This window comes from Teleopsis dalmanni, chromosome 1 (assembly GCF_002237135.1).
Source record: "Teleopsis dalmanni isolate 2A chromosome 1, ASM223713v2, whole genome shotgun sequence".
NCBI classification, from domain to species: domain Eukaryota; kingdom Metazoa; phylum Arthropoda; class Insecta; order Diptera; family Diopsidae; genus Teleopsis; species Teleopsis dalmanni.
In genome coordinates this window covers 173,996,796-174,022,494 of record NC_051846.1, presented here as the reverse complement: position 1 = coordinate 174,022,494, position 25,699 = coordinate 173,996,796, and the positions used below count along the sequence as shown (strand labels likewise).

General features: G+C 30.1%; 2 protein-coding genes across 2 annotated transcripts; one reads left to right on the top strand and one right to left on the bottom strand.

The window, feature by feature from the left end:
• The first annotated feature begins 293 nt into the window (after window positions 1-293).
• On the top strand, window positions 294-5,901 carry LOC119670232 (serine/threonine-protein kinase fused). The gene is made up of 10 exons (XM_038080410.1): window positions 294-460; window positions 527-1,111; window positions 1,175-1,335; window positions 1,396-2,046; window positions 2,110-2,260; window positions 2,624-2,752; window positions 2,819-3,092; window positions 3,171-3,215; window positions 5,324-5,571; window positions 5,632-5,901. The coding sequence occupies exons 1-10, from the start codon at window positions 350-352 to the stop codon at window positions 5,677-5,679; spliced, it is 2,403 nt and encodes an 800-aa protein (XP_037936338.1). The 5' UTR covers window positions 294-349; the 3' UTR covers window positions 5,680-5,901.
• Window positions 5,902-5,952: 51 nt separating this feature from the next.
• On the bottom strand, window positions 5,953-8,324 carry LOC119666746 (zinc metalloproteinase nas-14). The gene is made up of 5 exons (XM_038076028.1): window positions 8,165-8,324; window positions 7,919-8,092; window positions 6,545-6,705; window positions 6,198-6,473; window positions 5,953-6,126 (listed from the first exon to the last, which is right to left on the bottom strand). The coding sequence occupies exons 1-5, from the start codon at window positions 8,322-8,324 to the stop codon at window positions 5,953-5,955; spliced, it is 945 nt and encodes a 314-aa protein (XP_037931956.1).
• Between the last annotated feature and the right edge of the window lie 17,375 nt (window positions 8,325-25,699).

The following is a 25,699-nucleotide window of genomic DNA, read 5'->3' as shown; positions in this document are numbered from 1 at the left end:
AAATTGAAATAATAATATATGTATTTGCTAGTTTAATTAAAAATAAAATTAAATAATTTTAATGTTTTTAATATAAATGTAAATGCATACATTACGTAGTCATACGTTATATATTAAACAGAGTCTACTTTGTATGGAATCTTCGAGTTACTACGTTTTTTTTATTGCGGCACAACGGCAACACTAACCACAGCTGACATTGTATGAAATGCGACGCCGCAGGTTTTCGTTTACAGTTTGTTTTGTTTGTTAGTGTTTTGTTTATATTATTGAAGTTAATGGCAAAAAATAGCTACTTTTTTAAATTAAAATAATTTTATGTCGTGTATAAAGAAAATTATAAATAAAAATGCATTGCTATTCTGTAAATTCGTTAATTGGTGAGGGATCTTTTGGTCGCGTTTACAAAGCATTTCGTAAAGATGATAATAAAGTAGTTGCCATTAAAATAATATCGAAGGTAAGATACTAACACATAAATATATTAACCGTTATAATTTTAAAAAATTGCTTTCCAATTCGTTAGCGTGGACGTACCACAAAAGAATTAAAGAATCTCACTCGAGAATGTGATATACAAGCAAAACTGAAGCATCCAAATGTTATTGAAATGTTTGAATCATTTGAAACAAATCATGATCTCATCGTAGTGACTGAGTTTGCTCTCACTGATTTACATCGTTTTTTGGCACGTAATGGTTCATTAATCGAGGAACGTGCACAGAAATTAACTTGTCATTTGGTATCTGCTTTATATTATTTACATTCGAATCGCATTCTGCATCGTGATTTGAAACCACAAAATGTGCTCTTAAATGAGGTGCTACATGCAAAACTATGTGATTTTGGTTTAGCACGTAATATGACTATGGGTACACATGTGTTAACATCTATTAAAGGAACACCACTGTATATGGCACCAGAATTGTTAGCAGAACGTCCATATGACTATCAAGCTGATTTATGGTCACTTGGATGTATATCATTTGAAACCATGGCTGGACAACCACCTTTTTGTACCACATCTATTTTACACTTGGTAAAGTTAATCAAACACGAAGATGTGAAATGGCCTAGTTTTCTAACAAGTGAATGTCGCTCATTTTTACAGGTGAACAATAAAAATGTCTTAATTATTTTTAACATAAAATTTTATTTAAAATATATATAATAGGGTCTACTTGAAAAAGATCCAACATTACGTTTTACTTGGGCACAAATACTTTGCAATCCATTTGTAGAAGGTAAACTTTTAATAAATGGTATAAAAGCGGATAACTCGCCTTTTATAAATCCGAAAAAAATTACCACTTCTAAACAGAGCATCAAAGATAGGTTGGTAATTTTTAAGCATTAATAGAACTTATAAATAAATTATATTATTTATTATACTAGTTACAAATCTGATACACTTAATGAAAATTTGGCTGAAATGAAATTAGTCAATGTTTCTTCTAACATGACGACTGACAATTTAACATCATCGTGTGATAGCATCAATGCTATACCACCAAGTGATATTGAAAACCTAGAGACTGATGCAGAGGATAATATAAATCCATTAGTGGTGCCGTTTGCTAATAACTCTTTCACCGATAATATAGCACAAAAAAATTTTGATAAAACACAAATGTTAAATATGGTTACAGCTATGGCAACAGTGGGTATACCGACAGCAATTCCTGCTGTTAACTCACAAACTTGCTTTGTCAGTGGAAATTCAAATATGATACTTAATCATTTGAATGATAATTTTCCAATTGTTGCTGGCAATACAAGTCAAACCAATAATGATAATGGTACAGAGCAAAGTACAAAATCTAATTCACAATTAAATGTGAATCTTAAGAAAACTCGCAGCAAAGATTTGGAAAAACGTAAATTGAGTCAAAATTTAGACAATTTTTCATTACGTTTAGGTCATAGTATTGACACAGAAACACAACGTAAAACTACTGAAATGTTGACACACAAAAAAGAACAGAAATCATCACAAAGTGTTTTGAAAACTCCTACTCAATCGGCAGATGAAAAGCATATTACAGAGTATGTATTACTTCAGCTTGAAAATGAATAATTAAAAAATAACAAAAAATAATTTTTTTTTAGAAATTCACCACCATGTTTACTGCCTGGTTGGGATTCGTGTGATGAATCTCAGAGTCCACCAATTGAAAACGATGAGTGGTTAGCATTTCTAAATCGCTCAATGCAAGAAGTGCTTGATGGTGAATTGGATTCACTTAAGCAACATAATTTGGTAAGTATATGAATTCCATTTTCGTTTCTAGAGCTATTGCTATCCGAGTGCATGAAAATATATATTAGTATTCAAAAAATTCTTCCACGAATGAAGCGATTGCGCGTCATCAATTTAGTATACTAGGGAGTTATTCTCTAACATCTACAACTTTACTGCATAAGTCTGCTGCAGACAATCTTCTTTAATAGCATTAATGCTTTATCAAGAGCTCCAGAAGATCTTAAACACTTCAAAGTTTAAAAATATAGGCTTGTATAAATAAAGCTTTTGTTTTTGTTGTTCATATAAAGCAACTTATTTAAACGCAATATTTATTTTATTTTTTAATAATATTTCATAATAATTTTCTTTAAATTCTAGGTTAGTATAATTGTTGCGCCTTTGCGAAATTCCAAAGCTATACCAAAGGTGATTGAATGTGTTGCACAACTTTTGTCACTGCCATTTGCAATTGGTGAACCTGCCAGTGTGCTTGAAACAATCAAAGCTGTAAGTTTAATGCATATTTTCTGTAAAAATACTCTTAATATCCAATCTGATTTCGATTTATTATAGGTTTATACTGATGTGAAATTAGTGCCTAATTTAATGTATGCTTCCAAACTTTTGGTGAGCCACAAAAGTATTAATGACTCGACTGCCTCATCATGCACTACGCGACCTGTAAAAGCAGTTAGTGAGCTAAGCATTGAAGAATTACGCACAGTTTCCAGAATTTATGAGCTTGTGTGTCATTTAGTTCACCTTAAATTGCAGTTTGTATCACAATTTTGCGATTCTGTTGTTATTTTAGCTGCTGATGAACTTTTTATAAACTTTCTTAATCATGGTGAGTGTTAAATAGTTTATACTTCGTATATATTTTTAAAATATGTTTTAATCTTATATTAAATCTAATGTTTTGCAGATTTTAAACAACCAAATGCGGTGCGAGTATCTAATTGTATATTATGTGAGTAGAGAATTAGTCAATAGTGCTTTAGTAAATATATTTAAGTCAGTTAGCTAAGTCGTCACAATTTTTAGACTAATATTTATATATTAAACATAGTTTTTAAATTTATATGTATATGTTGTTGAAGCTCAGATAGTTCACTCATTCCTAGCAAAGTCTGATGGTTTTGTCTTATAAAAAAAGGGCATTCTCTTTAAACCGCCTGTTCCAAATCGAGATAAACCTAGCGTGAATTTTTTAGTAAAGAATATATTGCGTTATTATAACAAATACTTTCAATAATGCATATAACAATCAACAAATTGTAACAGTTTTCTAAATCGATTTGGATTATGTGAAGCTATACGGTTTGTAACCACAGTTGTCTACAATGCAAATACATTAATCGGGGTGCTGTAACGAAGCAATTAGGTTAAGTATTCTCATGATACTGGGCTGCGATTGTGACTCTTATCATCAGGTCTCAGTCAACAGAGCTCTAAAGCATAAGATAAGCCACCATAATTAATTATATTCCTTCTGTCAAAACAGCAGGAAGCCCTTAGTTTGGCTTTGAATAGTGATATGTGCAGGAGTTAGAGCTGACACTGGCAGGTCTCCGATGGCCGTCCTATATGTTGTCGTAAATATATCAATTTAAAATTTACACATAATTTCTCGCTAATAAAACCAGAAAGTGTCCGACTGGTTAGCTATAATTAAGATTGAGACTGGACTGCTACCATATACTTACAAACACAAAATACTCCCTTTCGCTTTCTCGAAACTAAATAATGTTCAATTTGAACTTTTCAATCAGGTGAACTATCTTAAATTTATGCTTGATTTAAAACTTAGCTGGGGAAAAAATACATCTAAAAAGGTTTTAGTGTTCTCTACAACTGTAAGAAACAAATAAGCTGTAAATGAGGATTACGTTTTGGCACGATTCTCTAGATTTGTCTAAAATGGTAAATCTTGAACTTTTAAACACAATGTAAAGAAGTTTCATTTATTTGGCAACCGATTTGGTCGGAATTTTTTCTTCCTTGCGGATTCCATTCTATAGTGGCATGTACGATTTCACCAAAGGGTTTGCATAGAGTGTGGTCCAACCACACATACTTTCCTTCTACGATTTGTTCAATTGCCTTTTTTGTTCTGTTATAGCCCACAATCGGTCGTTGATTCCTTGGTAACTGTTAAGCCGATAAATAGACCCAAAGTGACACTTGGCTGACTAACATATCCATCAGACTACCAGTAGTATCCACTTTGCTCTAGTTTCGATTAAACTGGCTATGAAAACCAAACACTTTGGTGATGAACCAAAAATGACAATAAAAACATATTTCAATTCACACGCAATACGTGTGTTATCGTCAAACACCGAAGAACAAACTAGCTGCTCTTGATCTCTTCCCATTGTCTAATATCGTTACTGTAATGAAACTAGAGTGTGCCTAATAAATGGGAATGCTCACTAGCAATTTCTATCAATGAAGTTGAAGGAGGGGGAGCAAAGTTTTAGACATGTGCTCTGTCATTATCTGGTATTAGCAAAAACATATTAGGTTGTTACTTTCTCAATTGTTTAGCAAATATCATCAACGTATGCATTAAAAACATTTTTCGTTTCTTCATTGTCATACCATTGTTCTGCATTGGTTTACCTGGCTAGAATAGGGCGCAATTGTATAGTTAGCTATTTAAATTAAAAACATCTCTGGCGTTATAGTGGCTGATGTAGAATCTAAGTGATCTTGTTTTTCATGTGACTGGTTGTAATTGTATATTTATTTATCTAAATAGAAAAATATCTAGCGAACTCATTGATATCTCCCATAAGGAGGTAAATGTAATAGTGAGCTTGTTGACGGATCATTGTCGGTTTGAGAACTATGCTAGCAGAGCTGATGTAGTAGAAAAAATATGCTAAGAGCTTTTACAAGATTTCTAAAGAAATCTTATCGTGCCCTTAAAAAATATTTTACGCTTTGTTGTGGGTTGAAAAGCCTTTGAGTTTTATATGGCAATATAATGGAATTGCAGATTTCAGCGTTTATCTAGAATCACCGTTATAATATAGTTTGACCTAAATGAGTATTTTTACATAAAAATTTCAGCATTATTTTGTTGTGTTCTGAGAGAGCTTCCGGAAAATGCAGACTTAGTTGAAAGAGTTATTTTCAATAGTAAAGTAAATTTATTGAGTTTGCTTAATAATAAAAGTGACTTGCTACGTTTGCGGATGTGCATGCTATTCCGTTTGTTAGTCAGATTTAGTTTACGAGGATTGCAGAATATTTGGAGCATTGATATTAAAAGAGCAATTGAAAATTTGGCGGAAGACAAGAATTCTGAAGTGAAAAATGTAAATAAGTTTGAATTTAAAATAACTTAATATGTGTATTAATATTTTTTTTTATTACAGGAAGCTGAAAGTACGCTGGAAGAACTAAGACAGTTTTCATTTTATTAAAAAAAAAAACATTTATCATCAAATCGACAAGAAAGGGACTTATAAATATGTTTGTCTTAAAAGGCTTCGGAGGATCTAAGACAATTTTTACTTTATGTTCACGTAATTTCTGACGGAAATCAACAAATCAAATAACTTCTTATAGAGTTGATTATAAGCTCTAAGCATGTTAGAGAATATGCTAAAGTCATATTCTATACAAATCGAATAAAAGAAAATTAATTATTTAATTAATATACAATTTTAACTATAGTTTTATTTTTAAAGAATATATCAAAAATCTCCTACTTCATTGCCAAAATATCCTAAAAGTTCATCCACATATGAGCTAAATTTATCGAACCCAAACAGAAAGTCCTCATTACAGTCTTCTTCATACATTTCATTCAATTTGGATATATCTTTTTCTGAAAGACCCTTGCGTTGACCCAAACTAGCATATGGATCCTTTCAATCATAATTAAATATAAAAATAATTTTTATGTGTATATTTTTAAAGTAATAAATTATTGTCTCACCAGAGGTTCAATGGTATTTCTACCATTCTTTGTAAATGCTTTTGAACTATAATGCATAACACTTTTGTAGTCATATTCAACACCAAAGTTTGTTATGTGTGTACGTGCATATTTGTTAAAATTATGTGCGTGTCCATCGATGATGTTCTCCCAATTTATTTTGACATATTCATCTCGTTCTGTTGCACTCTGTTGATGATAGAAACCCAAAGCGTGGAGCAACTCATGCACTATAACGCCATGTGTTACACATTTTGGTGTATTCAAATTCAGAATCTTAAAGTATGCAATTATTTTTTTTTTATTGAAATAATGATATATACTAAATTTTTCAATTTGTAATATACCTGTCCACCTTGTCTCCGGCCAACACTTGACCAACAACCGGAATAGTTCCCTTTAATCATTATCCAATTTTTGTCACCTTTTTCATATGGTCGGAAGCGTATGCAAGTCTCTTCGTGATATTCTTTAAATGCCTTTAAAATAGCCATCATTTGGGTGGAATCTGAAAGAATTTGTAATATTGTAAAATATTGAATTTATTACGATTAAGAAGAAGAACACTTTCAATTGTGCTAATTGTGAGAAATTAATATATTAAAATATAATTAAAATTAAATATAAAAAAGTAATTTATAAAAATTTTTTTTATAAAGACTATAATCATCGGCCCTAGACCACACTCTTATTCATAGTGAGAAATGCGTTTTTCATATCTTCAAAATTCTCAGTTATAGGCTTTAGTTAGAGGACTCAGTTCTCAGCGTTTAACTACCAATGCTACGATACTTTGTTACATTGACAAGATAGCTTAACACTTAAGGGATAACGTTTTTAATGGTTTTGTGATATCACAATGAACCAATGTGACGTCAGTGTGTCGACTGGCAAATTAACAACACCCAATGCTTTATTACTAAGAGAAAACATTTTTAAGGGTTCCGTAGTATTATATATACAGAAATATACCAATTACCATATATACAGAAATATATATGTTATATTATAAACAGAAATATACCAATTTGATCTTAGTGTGTCGAATGGCAATTTAATAAATCGGCAACTACGATAATCCACTCCACCCTCGGTGAATCAAATCATATAAAATGATCCATTGTTTTGGATTCATAGTTTCGGACAATTTTAACTAGCGGTTTTACGGTTTACTCAAAATCTGTATTTCTCGTCTTTCAAGATTTTCTTTAATCCTTTGTCATTATTCGTACGTATGACGTACTCAAGCAATCTCAAAAGTTTTGATTTTATAATATGTAAAACCGTCTTATGGTTTATCTCTAAGATTAAACCAAATCAAGCTCAAAATATTTTTCAATAGCTGCTATATGTTTGTAATCGACAGTACGGTAAACCCAGATATGGATTGACTAGAATTTGGTAGATAACAGCATGTCATGTCTTTTACAGATTCAATTAATCTTCGCTATAAAGTTATGTTCCTCACGCATGTTAAACATTTTAATACATATTCAGGTATTTCAGAAATACAAATGATAAATAATATAGGGTTGGCATTTAACTTGGTTTTAGAAGATTTGATCACATAAGTTTCTGAACCGATCGTTTTTGACAACGTTTCGTTTGCTATGGTGGCTATTTCCTGGTAGATGTCGATCTTCAATTCGTTTAGTGTTCTTTGACCATTTATTAACTAATACAATATATTAGTTGGCTTTGAAATCGTTTAGAATACTTACTAAAATCTGTTTTGTCGATATAGAATGGTACCGTAGCATCTGGCCAAGTCATTTTATCGTTCAATAATCCGTTTCGCAGCAATTCACGGTATATCATAATATCACCTTCAAACAATCCACTGTGTTCCCAAATATTTGTGTCACTGTCTTCAGTCCAGAATTGAAAAGCTGGGCCTTTTCGGGAGAAAATCCATCAAAAATATTGTTTACTTCTGTATTATATTTAGACTCATAGTTACCACATACTATTCTGCAGCCTTAGCATATGTTTATTGGCACCCCAACGTGGTGGCGGCGGAGTAACTGGATTAAATGTACGTCTAGCACTCACAGTGACCGCAAAAATTATACACAAAGTAAACAAAGCAATTATTAAGTAATAATTGAAGAGAATTGGCAAACTCATTATCGAATTATATAAAAACAATCAAGAAACTCAAAATTAAGCACAAAAAAAAAACTTATTTCATTGACGTCTGCACTTTCTTTAAGCTATTGACTAACTAACAAACGAAACGAAAGAAATGTCTTCAAATTCTTCAATGGGTTTTTATACTTAAACAATAAATAAACACAATAAAAAAATTGCTGTCGGTCAGCTTGTAATCAAAATGGCGTTTAACATTTTCGGTTTCAATTATGGGCGCGTTGATTGCATGAATAAGTACCTCTTGACGTTCTACTCCCGCATTTCAATTTGATTGGACCTCTAAAAATCTAAATTTTTTCAACAACATCGTTTCTTGTTCTAAGGTAAGTTGTTGAATACATAGACAGGGGCGAAATTACTAGGTTGTCGGATGTTTAGAATAGTATACGTACAATAAAAGTATTGTCATTTATTAATAATTTAATCTAATTCCGAAAATTTAGATATTTGTATGCTATAGTATATGCTGTTCCACTTTTGTTTCAGTTTCAATTGATTAAATCTGTTAAAAGGATCTTAACGGAAGAAGAATTAATCCAACAATTATCATAGCATATTTTGAAATATAAAATATTAAATCATTTAATTTTCACTCGCTAACAACAGATATTTTGTCAGGTATATCTGTAATTTATTTTGTAGTAGATGAGAATTATCAGTGATTATTTGAATTATGTACTAACGTGCACATAATACAATTTTCACTTGGTATGAAATTGAATTAATATTTAGGTTTATGAAATCAACGACTGGGTCTGTTGAAAATTTAGTATACCTATGGTATCTCTTTACGGTGATAGATTTGTAAAACATATGTGATATGTTACAATTTAATTAAAATAACTATGTCCAGGCTGACAATTTTAAAATTAATTAGAATATTCTAATACTATGTTCAATAAATATATATTGTAACGTATGCAATCATTTTATCGTTCAATAATCGTTTCTAACATCACGGTACATAATATACCTTAAACAATCCACTGTGTTCCCAAATATTTGTGTCACTCTTCGTCCAGAATTGAAAAGCTGGGCCTTTTCGGGAGAAAATCCATCAAAAATATTGTTTACTTCTGTATTATATTTATATAAGTACCACATACTATTCTGCAGCCAGCATATGTTTATTGGCACCCCAACGTGTGGCGGCGGAGTAACTGGATTAAATGTACGTCTAGCTCACAGTGATCGCAAAAATTATACACAAAGTAAACAAATCAATTATTAAGTAATAATTGAAGAAATTGGCAAAATTATCGAATTATATAAAAACAATCAAGAAACTCAAAATTAAGCACAAAAAAAAACTTATTTCATTGACGTCTGCACTTTCTTTAAGCTATTGACTAACTAACAAACGAAACGAAAGAAATGTCTTCAAATTCTTCAATGGGTTTTTATACTTAAACAATAAATAAACACAATAAAAAAATTGCTGTCGGTCAGCTTGTAATCAAAATGGCGTAACATTTTCGGTCAATTATGGGCGCGTATTGCATGAATAAGTACCTCTTGACGTTCTACTCCCGCATTTCAATTTGATTGGACCTCTAAAAATCTAAATTTTTTCAACAACATCGTTTCTTGTTCTAAGGTAAGTTGTTGAATACATAGACAGGGGCGAAATTACTAGGTTGTCGGATGTTTAGAATAATACACAATAAAAGTATTGTCATTTATTAATAATTTAATCTATTCCGAAAATTTAGATATTTGTATGCTATAGTATATGCTGTTCCACTTTTGTTTCAGTTTCAATTGATTAAATCTGTTAAAAGGATCTTAACGGAAGAAGAATTAATCCAACAATTATCATAGCATATTTTGAAATATAAAATATTAAATCATTTAATTTTCACTCGCTAACAACAGATATTTTGTCAGGTATATCTGTAATTTATTTTGTAGTAGATGAGAATTATCAGTGATTATTTGAATTATGTACTAACGTGCACATAATACAATTTTCACTTGGTATGAAATTGAATTAATATTTAGGTTTATGAAATCAACGACTGGGTCTGTTGAAAATTTAATATACCTATGGTATATCTCTTTACGGTCATAGGTTTGTAAAACATATGTGCATATGTTACAAGTTTAATTAAAATAACTATGTCCAGCGCTGACAATTTCTAAAATTAAAAAGCAATATTCTAATACTATGTTCAATAAATATATATTTTAATGTATGCAATGATTTTTAATATTAAATAATCATAACTAACATAACACTACATAAGATACTCTTATACTAATAAGGAATGTATTTTTGATTACTGTAGTCCTCTTCTCCTAATGGAAGACAGGCCCTGCTTTTTTTGATTGATTGTTTCAAAAAAAAAAGGATAAAAAAATACAGATATATATAAATCAAATCACCTATCGCTGCCAGTTACGTTTACAGTCAAGTACGTTTCACCCTTTATAAAAGCAAAAAAAAAATATTCTACTAATATAATCGATATAGTTCTGTTCTATTAATCATTCTATCAATATATACGAACTTAATTTGGAAGAAAGTTTCAAAAGAAACAGTTAAATACTTACTCTGTGAATATCCAACTTTGGTTTCTAGAAGAAACAGATTTTTAGAGAAGTATTTTTTTATAGTTTATTAAACTGTTTATTGGTAAGGACGAAAGATCTGTTAAATTATCTAAATTCAACGGGATGAATTCAGATTATGTCTTTTTATATCTGAAGGTTTCTTGCAAAAAATGTAATAGTAAATTTATGAAAAATCACTAATTGTGGTCAGTAGAAAGATATCTGCTGACTTGACACTGCAATCAATCGAAACAAGGTTATTTATTTTTACTGTACATAACTATCTTAAATGTGCACATGTTTTATGAGGGTAAAGGACTTTTACTCAATTGGCTATTTCTAAATTATGATATGCTGATAACCAATCAAATGAAAGGTCCTCACATTTGTCCATTTTTGCTGTACACAACTGTCTTTAATATGCATGTGTTCTATATCTGTGCGATTTGTCCATCATATATTGTGGGGAGGGGATTATTATTCATGAACTGTTTCGATATTATGTCATTATGCTTATAACTAATCAAAATAAAGGTTCTCACATTTGTCTATTTTTATTGTACACAACTGTCTTTAATATGCATGTGTTCTATATCTGTGACATTTTGCTGTCTTACGGTGGGGAGTCCTTGTGATTATTACTCATGAACCTTTTCTGACATTATATTGATCTACTTTGCATGGAACTTTTATCCTATATGCTCCCTTGACTACAAGTACTTGTCAATTATTCCAATTTTTGGGCCTCATTCTAAGTCTAGCAATGATTTTGGTGTTCATTAATTTTTCGTTAAGTAAAAATTGGGATTTGTGGGTTATCAAAAGTTACGTTCTATGCATTCAATTAAAAATGAATAAAAATTGTAAAAAAATAAAATTATACAAAAATGCTTGCTGACTTCTTACGCATGACGAATACTGAAAGTGACGATAACTACGAAATCAAAATTATAATTGAAATCAACTTTTTTTCTTTGTTATTCACTGGCCGTTGCCAGTAGCCAGTTGCTAGTTGCTAGTTGCCAGTTGCCCGTTGTTAACAGTTGCTCTTCAACATTTGGACGCACTTACTTTTCTTTCCATGAACATAGCATTCTCTACATTTTATGAGTATGCATGCGAGCTCGCATCTATGTGGTTACTTTTATATTCAATAAGCAAGATGTTAATTAGATTTACGAGTATTTTGATTGGCAAAGAAAGTTCTGCGCTTCAGAGTTCTTTGAACTGAAATTGTTAAAGTAGAAAGCACAGTGGGCCAAATTTGACCAATGCGCGTAAATGCATTTAGATTTGCTGGCTGTGGGAAAAGCATTTCTTACAGTAAAGAAGATGTGGAAGAAGAGTAGAGAAAGAAAAGAAATTTGCATGCGTTAAATGACATAAATTATGTCATGCATGCAATACTAAATTTCCAGATACAAATTTCATACTTCGACTATAAATTGTTGAGATACAAATACGTTGTTAGATTGGCAACGAAAAGCGCAGATGCAAAGTTGCTGCAAACTTTTTAAATGAGAGAAAAATAAATAAAAAAAATATTGTAAGAAAATTATGACTTTTTTATTGCTCTGACTCTGACTGTGACTCTGCCTGTGGCTTTGACTTTGGTTGTGGCTATGGCTCTGGCTCTAGCTGTGACTGTGGCTCTGGCTCAAGCTTTAGTTGTAGCCTCAACTAATGTCAGTGACCTCACATTTTACGATTGTGCCACAGCACAATGACCCACACTCGAAACAGTGAAACTATCACCGCTGGCATCTTACCTTCACCTACTTTCCGTACTAAAGTAATTTTTCTCTTTTTATTTAATTTTTTTTATTGTTTTTTGTTTGTATTTTTTTTTTAAAGTTTTTTCTCGATCTTTTCTTTTGATTTTGCATGCATTGCTTTGCAAATTTAGCATTTGAAAGAGGAAATTTGTTATTAACTACATTTTCTCGTTGTTGTTGAAATGTTGTTGGTTGTTGTTTGTTGTTGTGTTGTTAATGTTATTGCTGTTGCATTTTGTTGTTGGCGATTTAATATGAATGAAAGGTAAATTTCATGTGCCAATGTTGGCGCGCGGAGTTGCTGGCTGTGACCCACATTTGGGAAATGCATGAATTGTTAATACAATGGCAATGGGAAGTGGAAGAAAAATGCTTACATAAAAGGAAGTTGGGGAACAATCATTTCCTTAATTATTTAAGTCTTGTATTCATAGATTTTGGGATCCAAAATTCAAATGAATCTAAATTTGAATATTTTTAGTGTGATATGTCATAGCGCTGAATTAATCTTTATTTATTGATTTTATTTTATTTGGCTTTATATATCCCAGAAATTCACTTAAGTTTATTGGGCCATTATATTGTAAATTGTGTTTTAATAGAGTTGGTAGCAATTAGCACCATTACTTCCTTCTCTGGGTGTGATTCATTTAAGCATGATTGGAAAACCTTGCAATTTACATACATCATTTATATTGTAGCACTCCTTTTCGTAGCACTCCTTCCTATATCATTGAACGAATATAGACAAATCTTTCCTTCATTGCTTGAGTTCTTCTAAACGGCGCTAAAGAGTTATTGGAATAACCTCCTATTTTGCTTAAATGATTTAGATGCTCTAACCTTTGCATACAGTACTTGGTGATGGTTTCAATAGAAAGTTCTCTATGAATAGAGTTTTTGATACGTAATGATGTTTTCAAATTCTTCTTAATTTTAACCCTTATATACAATACTTGAAGATAGTTTCAAACAAAAAATCTCTATAAATATCAGAACTTCTAATATATCATAGAATTTGGAATATCTTCTATAAAATGATATTTAGAAATTTTTGAATTTCTTTAAGTGTGGATTTAACAACCTTACTAGAAGCGACGCAACCACAATCTATTTAGCTAAAACTTATCGTCCTTTAACGCTAAAAGTCTTGTCAGTTTTCTATTTAGAATGCATGAATTTTTTTTATTATTATTAAAACTATTCTTCCACAAATTCTATTCTTAACTACGCAAAGCCCTTTAAAGTTTTTTGAACAAAGTCCAGAACTAAATCTGGAAATTCTATATGGAATAAGTTTCTTCTGTGCGTTGTTAAAACTAGACAATTACAAAGAATATGCATAGTTCTGTCCTCGAGACGTAATCTGCATTCCTAAGTAGCAGATAATCTAAGTTTATATAGTTTCAGACCATAATGACCCGTAATGAAACCCGTTAGTAACCTTAAATTACCTTTTGGGAATTTAAGAATGTTTTTGTTGTCGTACGGCTTTATCAGTGCTTTGCTTTGTGTAAGTTCGGGAAAATCTTCCCAGTACACCAGCTGCAGACGAGAGAAAGATGATTATTTGTTTTGTATTGGCCCAGTTTAACCCACAAAAGAGTTTAGGGTCTGTAAAAGCAATTTTTGATGCGGTTCTGGCTAGCTCATCAGCTTGTTCATTTCCCAAAATTCACCTGTGACCCGGAATCCAATAAAAACTTACCTTATTCCGAGCAGCAAGTAATTGTAGAAGTTCGTAACACTCAAGGACATGTTTCGATTTTCCTGAATGCATGGATAAGTAGCAAATAAATAGCAATATCAGTAGGGTCACTCACAAGAGTCAAGATGGATGCATTCGCTAATCTCAAATGTGATTTTGGGATTTCTTTTGATGTAGTTTGTAATTGGGCATAGATTTTTACATAAATATTTATACCTGTTCGTGTATTTGCTTTCAACTACAATTTTTGTCTAGATAAAATTGAAAGTCCAGATCATAAAAAGTATATACAATTCATTGATACTAGACTACAAATGCTACTATTATGTGTGCTTTTCCTTGACGGTCACTAACCAAAAACACAAAACAAAACATTAAAGGACGATTTTTTATCATTTCTGCTGGTATCTGTCTCAGTTTGCAAATAAAACAAGATTGCAATTTTGATTAAATTTCTGCTTATTATTTTTTTAATTTCTAAAAATTTGTGCTAATGAGCATAGTGATTAAAACTGCCTAATCCTACTTTAATTTTGTAATTGGAGTTAACAACTAATTAAAAAAATATCAATTCTATAAAGAAAACAGATATATCATTTAAAATTGAATTTAATAATGCTAAGTTTATTATTTATACTCTATAGCCGTATAGAATTAAAAACAATATAATAAAGAATGGTATTTGTGTCATATAGAAAGAATTTTATGTATTTGCTTTGAATTACATTACCCTAATAATGTGCTTATTCTATATTCTATTTCATATAATTTGCACTTCCTTCTATTGCATCTATTAAATCGAGAACCCACTTTTGAACCACGCATTTGACTAAAAAAATCATAAATATGAAAGTAGGAATTTAGGTAATAAGTTCTTGTCTTTTGAAACTTTTGAAACTCAGACAATGTGTCAAAGTCAAAGAGTCAACAACATAACAGCATAACAGCACCACATCGCAGAATATAGGAACAGCACATAAACAGTCATCAACCCACGCAATAGCATCAACCTCACCGTCAACAGCAGCAACTGCTGCCAAAAGATTATCTTTTTGGCAAGAAATTGCACGATGACGCTATTGTATTGCTGTTACCTTACCTATTGCAATTGCAATCAATGTTGTTGTTGCTGCTGCCATTATGCTGCCAACACTGTGATGCCGGTTGTGGGTATGTGCAACACAATTTCACCAACGCGTCACACTTTTTGAGGTCATCACCAATAAAAACACTAAAGCATCAAAAATAAAAAATTCTCGTTTCGTAAAGGACAATTAAAGTCAAACTGATGAGGCAAAGAGCATTGCTGCATTCAAAATTGTCTATTGTTGTTAGCTGCATTGTTCTTGTCTATGTTGTTGAACAGGAAGTCCATTGCGGCAACAAAACAAATTTATGAATAACTAATTCTTTGTAGTTGTTACTGTTGCTAAATCTTAAATTAAGATTTTTGCAACTTTCTCAATTTGACATTAACAACTACAACAAAATCATACACAACAACAATAGCAACAACAACAAGTGAGGAAGCAATAACAGCAACAGCAACCGCAGCAGCAGCAACATCGGCGATATCTTTTCTAAGGCAGTCACAAATTTAAGATTTCCCTCGAATTTTCTGTTGTTGTTACTTTATCGTTGCAGTTGTTGTTGTCGTGGAAGCAACAGTTGCTTTTGCTGCTATTAAATATTTTCCATTTGAGTGAGAAAATTTGAAAAAGTGTGTCAAGTTTTGACAAAGATCAAGTACATCTGAGATGCAGCAACTTTGAATGCATCCGTTGGCCGTCAATTCAATAGGCGAAGTAGTAAAACCCTCCCAATAGAAGCTGGTCCGATTTACGGTGGCGGCATTAAATTGCCTGCAGTTGCTTTTCGTGAATGGCGAATTTTAATAAAATGTTCTCAACGCTTTTTCTTCCTTAAGTTTTTTTTGTTTGCCATAAAATTGAGATGCATATATAACAAAAAAAAAAAATTTAAAAAAAATAAAAAAAAATTGGCAGCGGTACAAATTTTCAAGTGAATGCACCGCAGTGAAAGTCGGGTGCTGCTCTATGTTTGATGTTGGTATTCAGGAAAATTGCTGCTGCAGTTGCAGTTAATATGTAACGTTGAAAATTCGCAATATCTTTGCGGAAATTGCATGAAAGCCGATTTTCCTCAATTTTAAGCAATTTTTCTCTTAAATTTTTGTTGTTTTGCTGAAATCAACTGCAATTCTTGTTTTCAATTGAGAATTAAAATTTTCTATTTTCACTTAAATTACTGCAACATAAAATTAAGGATGGGTTAAGAAAAGAAAGCTTAAATTATTTTAAAATTATTATTTTTTTATTATTTATAAATAGAAGACTTTCTTATTTTTGATAGTATCAGGAAAAAATGTTTATAGTGGGTCTAGTTTATAATTGTGGAGAATCTAAGATTACTTTATATATTACTTATATGAAGGCGATCAAGAATCAATGAGAATTTTTATTTTTACAAACTGTATGAATTTAGCTTTAACGATAATTTCATTCCTCTCAAAGTATTCTCTCTTTGATAATACGGATTTATGATACCATAAAATCTATAATTGCTTGGAATGCCTTGATAAATTTGAAAATAATATTCAAAAAATTGTAGATAAAAGATCAGAATTTGATGTATGTGCTAGAGTTTTCCTTAGTCGTTTGAAAATGCCTAATAATAGAACAATAACAAATAATAATAATAAATAATAATAAAAAATAATGTTGATGAAAGAATATATATTTAGATAAGTCAACATGCTAGTAAGTCTACATAAGATGTAACTCCAACTGCTATAACTACGGATCAATAGGTTTATGTGTGACTAGTATTCAACACGAACTATCTAATAAACTTTTCATGGGCTGTATGACATTTCTATTTCTTCAGGAGTCTCTAATAGATAACTATTATTTTTTTATTAGCAACTACAATCAGTTTAATATTTTCCTAGTTTTTATCAGCTAGGAAAAATGTTAGGTGGATGGAACCAGGCAATTGTGATGATTACCACGTATTCTGGATTGATATCGTTTCTCTAACATTGTTTTTTTATACAAAAACACGTGGTGGTAACATAGTGTAGTTCCGAAGACATTGATATTTTTGAACTCTCTCAGCTAGAGGTATATAAAAAATGACCATACAATTGACTTTTTTGGCATAAAAAAAATGATTAGACTGTTATTTAATATCCATTACTGCTTGTGAAACCTATACATAATAAAGGACTACATTCAATACTTTATTTAGAGCGTTTCTTATAGATATGATTTCTTGTAATGTTATTATTATTGTAGATTAGGAAGATCATTTTAAGAATAACTTAAGAATTTATCTCAATTTTTTTTCCATTCAGGACTATTTCGATGTTAATCCAATATTTATTTCTCAAGAATTGGAATTATGGGCTTTGATTCGTAAAAAATTATCAACGTAAAAAATATATTTTTTTTTTGTATAGCTCCCCGTATCTTCAGTACTTTTCTTTCGAAGACTCTTAAATGTATGGACTTATTAATTAACTAAGTAGTGGTTTTTTTAGGGATTTCACCAAAATACTTCTCTGTAGTAAGAACAATCTTTTCGTTTGATAAAAATTTTTTTGAGGTCTAAGAATAAGTCAAGAGTTCAAAAGTCACCTAATGCTAAATCTCTCGAATTAGCTGGATATTGCAATAACCAATTTCATGTATTTGCTATTGTTTTCTAATCATCGGGTCTTTTTCATGAAATTTTTCATTTAATTGCTATAAAATTGAATAATGATAATATAAGTTTAATATTTTATGAGTTTGTGGAAAATCTACTAAATAAATTAAACTATTAACCTAGTATATCGATACAAAAATGAAACCCATAAGTTCAAGTGTAATATATTTTATTTGAAACTGATATTAAGTTAAAAAAAAATCAGATTATTATCTATTATTTTACCTATTAATTATTAATTAATAAATTTAAAATAATAAATAAATTAATTATGAATTTATTTGTTCGTATATTTCAAGTTTCTGCGTTGAATAATTACATTTTCATTATACACAATATTATTATTTATCTGCTTAAAATGAGAAAAAAAAATTCATAACTTCATCTGCAGAACAAATATAAAATAAAATATTTATTTTAAATAAAAAATTTAAAAAATGTAACTTTTTTATTTTTTTTTAATGTATACAACTTAAACTTAATACTTTTTTTTTTTACTTTACTATCAAATCTTGCGAAAGTATCTTTAAGATATATTTTTTTGTCATAATTTCATTTTTAAAATCATGCATAGTTTCATTTACTTTTTCTAAGAATTTCAGCTTAAGAATATAATTTGATTGATTTTTGTTTTGTTTAATATTTTAAAAACCAATATACAATACAATTTTAGTTACACGAGAATAATTTTACTTTTTGTTCTAAAATTTATTTTTTAGATAATAGATGAAAACTTCAACTGGGTCGCCAGATAATTTGATTGACCTGAAAAGGTAAGTGTGTTATGTGATTAAAGATTGTTTCAAAGAATTTTAAAATTAAAAAATTATTTAAAATTAAATTTTATTTAAATATTTTATAAGTTTTATATATTTTAACTTATTGTTAAGTTTTAATTAGTTGTAACAAATTGAGCTATGCAGTCGCTAAGCCATTCATTACAATCTTTCTATTTGACATAATATGTGCTAACAATATCTACAACTATTGATAGTTGTATCGGTAATTGTATATATTATAGATATTCTCAACAAAAATAATATGCGTATTCTCATTAATATTATACATTCGATATGTATATTCCATGGTATTAAATATATACCTACATATATATAATACCTCTATAATTTCTCTAAAAAAATTGAACATTGTTATCATCTCTGTTAGGGGATGGCGAGCTACTATATATTGTTTCTTATATAACTCTTTGTGCTATATTCGTACTATCCTCGTTAAATTATTTGGTCTTCCAGATTATTATTATTGCTAGGGGATTTGGCACTGCGATCGTCGGGTCTGTTGTGCCTCTTCTGGGTTTAGAGTAGGTCTCTAAGTCATGTTGCGTCAATAAAAAAGTAGTATAGAACCTACTTTACAGAGTTTTATTGCCGCTTTCGTAAGAAAATACATTCCAAGGATCCTATTCCGTTTGTGTGTTAGCGCAAGGTAATATTAGTGTGCTTTCAGATAAAGTTAAAAAAATCTGATAAGATAGCAAAGGTAAGCTATCTCTGTCAGACAGTGAAAAAACGGTATCCCAATCATTAAAGCAATTTTGGTCCCTCTTTTCTTATTTGCAAAAGAATAATTTCGATATTACTATAATCGAAACTCAACAAAAACAGACTTTTTTTATGCTCAATGCTCATTAATGAAAAACAGTATTTCATTGCAATCCTCGATTTGGTCGTTATAGATTCAATTACCTTCATTACACATATATCTCTTAGGGTCGCTTATGTTGGTATGTAAACGCTTATATTATAAATGGTCATTCAGATTTTTTCTCTTTTTGATTACGTCCATGAAGGCATGTTATGCAAACAGTCAAGTCACAACTGTCAATTTCATACCTTTACTATTTTTTGTGGGGATTACTCCAAATATACGAAATTTCTTACATCTATTAGTGATGAACATCTTTTGCGTAACGTGACAAAACCAACTGTTATTTATTTTTTATTTGGAACTTATGTAAGGGCTCGGTTTTTTTTTGCAATTAAAGAGATATAGTGCTCTGTTTTATTATTATGTCTATTTTTATTTAATTTTCAATCAGTTTGAATTTTTTTTTGCTCTGCTTGCTTCTTTTTCTTCTAATATCTACTATATAAGCAACTATAAATCTCAAAAAATGTCCTTTCAATATGTTTCAGTAGAATATCTACCATATCTAAATCTATTTTTGTTTATAACACTTTTATTGATTTAAATACTTTATGAAAATATAAGTTAAGTAATTTTCTTATTTTTATTTTTTATTTTTAATGATTTTTTTTCAAACAATTCATAATGGTATATTGCAATATTTTCGAAGCATTCATAGAATTACACTTTCGCCTAATGAAAGATGTTCATTTAAAAAAAAATATAGTCACAAAAAATTTCTCCAATTAAAAAAAAACTTCAATTGAACTAGAAATTTCTCGGAAAACTGCCAATATCAAGTTAATGACAACTAAAATGGAAGAAGATAAAATATAATTATTAATCTCTAATAACAAAAAATAAAAAATAAAAAAGTAAATAAATAAAAGCAAGCTGAGAAGAGTAAATATATGGGTAATTACTTACATTTGAAAGTAAGGTTCCGTATTTTATTATATTATAGGGTTATTCCCTCATTACTGTTCATTTTTTGGACTAACTAAGTAAGGATACTCGGAACTAACCGATATATCATTAGCTTCAAACTAAACCTTTCTCAAAAACATTATATAATGTTAACCCTATATCATTTTTTAAAAACCTATAGGTTATAAATCATGAATTTAAAATACTATATTTGTCTAGATTCTAAATGGAAATAATATTAATCATGTTAACATTAATTATTAAGTTAATTTTATTCAAGATTATTAGCTAAAATAACAAAAAAAGACAATGTCAGTCTGGTTTGAATCAGTTTATCTATTAACTGATCAACTGAGTCTAGATTGGAGTGTTAGTCTTGTACATTAAGGCACACTTGAGTACAGCTTACGTGCCCCTTGTGATATCACGGAAAAATAAGTTGATAAGTACCAAATAATTATAAACTCATAATTCACATCATTTCAGTTATAACAGTAATGACTGAAAATCAGGTTCCATTTTGATATACTAGTGATGGGTAATATTTTTGTTATACAGAATAGAAGTCTTTTATAAAGGTAGAAAGTGATAAAGGCACACATATAATAGCAATACAACTACTTTTCGAAATACAGTTCTATAAAAGAATATAATGGAAGCTCAAGAAATATCATAATAACTTAAATATGATTTTTTAACTGTAGCTTAATGTTATCAATGTTAGAATTAATGAAGTAATTATCGAAGTAAACAAGGCAACAAGGAGTACTCACTAATAATCGACATAAAAATACACTGATCATGTAGGGGTCTTCAACGGTTACTATGTGTTTTTGGAAACACAGTACAAAAGTTCGACATGACAATATTATTGTCTTATCAGATAATGTTCTAAGCTCAATTAAGCAATTTGTTGATGTCCTCTATGTTACAATAACATTGTTGTGCTTTTATAGCAATTTGTGGTTTAATGGAGTTGATAACAGCACCTTTACAATAAAGGATATAGCATCTTTATATATAAAGGATATTTATAGAGGCGCGTCATTTAATCTACACTGGAAGAATCCGGCATATGACGGTACGGATATCGACAAATTTTATACTTAATAAAGGAAAGCTACAAGCAAATAAAACACGTTCTGTGACGAAATTAATAGTTGAGTATTATTCTAATGTGTCCATAAGCTTTATATATACCAATCTTAACTACTGCTGTAGGACTAGAAATAACATTAACCTCTTAAGTAATTCGAATGTCAAAAGCTGAGGTTCCTAACAAAATGAAGCAACTAAAGTTAAATCGGAACAATAACTTATACAATATCACCGAAGGGACCAGACATACTCTTAAAGAATAGGCTGTCTTCGTTCGTGTGGGAAGAAAATATATCTTAAAAACGTTTCTTTAAAGATGGCAGAGAAAGAAATTCAATTGCAATAGTATATGGTAGTAAATAGAAGTCATTTTAGCATAAGGAAATTGCAGTAAATAGTTCTGATATAAAAAGAGTTACCTAATATATTTATATATGATGCTCGCTTAATTAATGATGTGATCAACCTAAGAAAGTACACATACATAGCAAGAAGATGAGAATGACTTTTATGAAAAAAGTGTTATGTCACCTGAAGAAGATGTTAACACTTCTAATATAGGAATCAAACGATTTTATTAATGTTGGAGGTATGATAAGGTCTCGTTTAAAAACGAAGCAACGAAAAAGGTTTTCACTGTTTTCTGATACTACTTGTATATGTATCGTAGAGAACATATGATTTTTTAATATCCTAAGGGAGAAGAACAAAGAGTGTTGGATAAATACTGATTTCAAATAAAAATTGTTTAATGCAATGTTACATTTTACATTATTTTATAGTGTAGAAGTGCGTTCAGAAGTTCCTATCGAATCATACCATAAATGGATTGGAGTGAGCGTATCAGATGTTTTGTAGTACTTTTACGTGTTTAGAAAGAAAGCCCAATATAAGAGACCGTGAAACTATTGAAACTGAATTATGTCGTTGATTTTAGAAGGCATCCTACTTAAGTGAAGGTGATATTGAAGGAGTATTGTGGCTTAGGGATCTACGAAACAAATATTATCTATTTGCATAAATTCTTCACTATTTAACAAGTAAAATTTATGTTTGGTTTTTAAGATCTGAAGAGGTATTGTTAATTTCTTATATAATGAACGATGCTATAAAACTGGATATAAGTTAAAGATATCTACGGAAGTAATTTAATAAAATCACAAGATCGTTATTCCAGGGATAAAGCAAGAATAACAATCATAGGATTCAATGTTAGAATGAATAGACAATGGGCAAATTATTTAAAAGAAAAAAAGACACGATCGGTTTTCATATACATCATAAATAAAAAAAAAAACAAATAAGAGGACACAGGAAAGAAAACTATATAATCGTTTTTTAAATATATGATAAAATCTATAACACTGGATATAGATTAACAAAATCTAATTTAATAAAAGTAGAATAGCGTTATTCCAGGAAGCCTTGGATAAAGAAAAAATATCAATCACGGAATTCAACATAAGAAATGAACAAGACAAAAAAATATAGGAAAATAAAAAAAAAAGTTAAACAGTTTTTAAATATATATTTTTCCTAAATTCCATAAAATTGTATAAGGATTAAAAAAGTCAACAGTAGAAGTTTAGTAAAAGTTGATGATCGCTTTTCTACGAATTCTTAGAAAAAGGATGGACAGAGCTGTTGGATCATGGTGTCCAACAGTTGAGATGGACAGATTAAAAGAAAAAAAGGAAAATAAGAAAAAGATATGATCAGTTTATATCAAATCAGCTTCATAAGTATATGATAAGACAGGAGAAGAAGAAAAAAGAAGACATAAGAATTTCTTAAAAATCTGTATAAATTTAATAAAACGGTTTTCATTATAGTTCCTAACTTGCTTTATTGGATTTCTTTTAAATTTAATAAAATAATATATTGTACCAGTTCACACTACTATATATGTGTTTGCCTATTAAGATCTATTGTGTAAGAGGGTTTCTAGTGTATTCGATACCCTAAAATGCAAAAGTGACACACTACAACAGTGACCATGAAAATTGAATTGCAAGAAGAAAATCATAGCGCCATGCTGGAAAATAATTGATTCCGGAAGGAAACTAACGTGACTGGTTTCAGTTGTTTTCTTGGCATCTGGCATCGCTTGCGCTTGATATAATCGCTGTTGCTATGAGTGTTGCTGGCATGGTATGTTGCAAATGCAGTTGCAGTTGCAGTTGTAATTTGTAATTTGCTTAATAATTTCTCGTGAGATGATGAAATTGTTACTGTTTAGTTAAGGCACGCGTGCATGCGTAACGCGGCAGGTTTGGATGCACGATATTATATCGGCAAATGCATTTCTACGGCGATGAAGGAATTTCGAAGTGAAATGCTAAAGTATCTCATTATAATTTGCATAAATATGTCAGCGGATAATTGAAGTTTGCAATGATTTAATTAAATTGTTGTTAAAATTGAAACGATCTTAAGGAAAATTATTTGATTCACACTTTAGCGTGAGTTGCAAGTGAAATCTTTGGTACAAAATCTTCTATAAAATATTTTCTTTCATGCGAAAAATGTGTACTGCAACGATTTTTCTCGAATAGTGAAAAATGATTGCAAATGCGTGAATTTGTTGTTAACAAATGAAATACATAATCAAGCTAAGCTAAGTTGATAGACTCGTATGTAAACAATATATATACTATATATATAAACAATAAAAAAAATTATGCGGTGAAAATATTGTAGTGAATTTTCGTTACTTTGTATGGTAAAAAATTAATTTTACTACGAACGAACACGTAAATTGCGGCTTTGTTAGTTGGTTTCTGGCTGCGGGCTGTGGACTGTGGACTGCGGACTGGTGGCTGTTGACTGTATCTGTGGCTGTGGCTGTACTTGAAATTGACATTTTCAGATAACGATCGAGACGAAGTTTATTATGATGACATGTTGACAGTTTTGTGTCACGTTTCTTGGAAAAATTTAAAAATTGTTTCATTTTTGTCATCATTATTGCAGCTTATATTTGCCGTTTGCTACTCAGCTACTCAGGTACTCAGCTACTCTACTGTTGAGTTATAGTTGCAGTTGATTATGCATTTCAGTCAGTATCATCTCATCTCTGCGTATTCGAATTCGAGGCATTTGCCAAAACGGCTGACGGTGAAATGGCAACAAATTGCAAGTTTTTCCCAGTGTACGAAATGTGTTTTGAGAGTAAAAAGTTGTTTTACATTAATTTCATCAATGGAAAATTAGCTTCTGCTATCTTTTACTTTTCCTAGTTTTTTCTCTATTGAGTTGAACGTGTGTGGAAAGCTATTCATACGTACGGTAAAATACTTGATCCCACTAAAAATGTGCATGTGAAAAAATTCAAAGTCACAGTCAGACTCACTTGACCAATTAAGGTCATTGGTTTTGTGAAACTCATTCGGAATTGTGTAGAAATGTTCACATATTTAAATAAAGAATGTAGGGGATTGGATTGGAGTTGAGGTTAAGGTGTGATGTTGAAATTGGGTGAGGTAAAAGAATTTGAACATTTTGAACTCTCTGATCTAGAGTGCTTTCTTGATTTAGAAATATTTCTTTTGAAAATATTCCTTCAAATTACTTTGAGCATAATAATTCAGACAAACTAAAATAATAATAATGAACAATTTTGTTCATGATATTTGATATTAATACGATATGATAATGATAAAATATAATAATATTTTGATTTGAAATTTTGAAATATAAAGTGACACGTTTTTATGAAAAGAAACTATTTAAAAGTTAGAAGGGTTCGAATAGAAATCAAAAGACAACAATAAAAAATGTTAGTTAATTTATTGACGAAATGGTTGCGTAAACATTTGGTTGATCATTTTTATGCGAACCGTCCTAACATTCTAATATCTTATATCTGTTTCATGATGTCAGTTCTGAATTGTCTTCTTCTGCCAATTTATTAC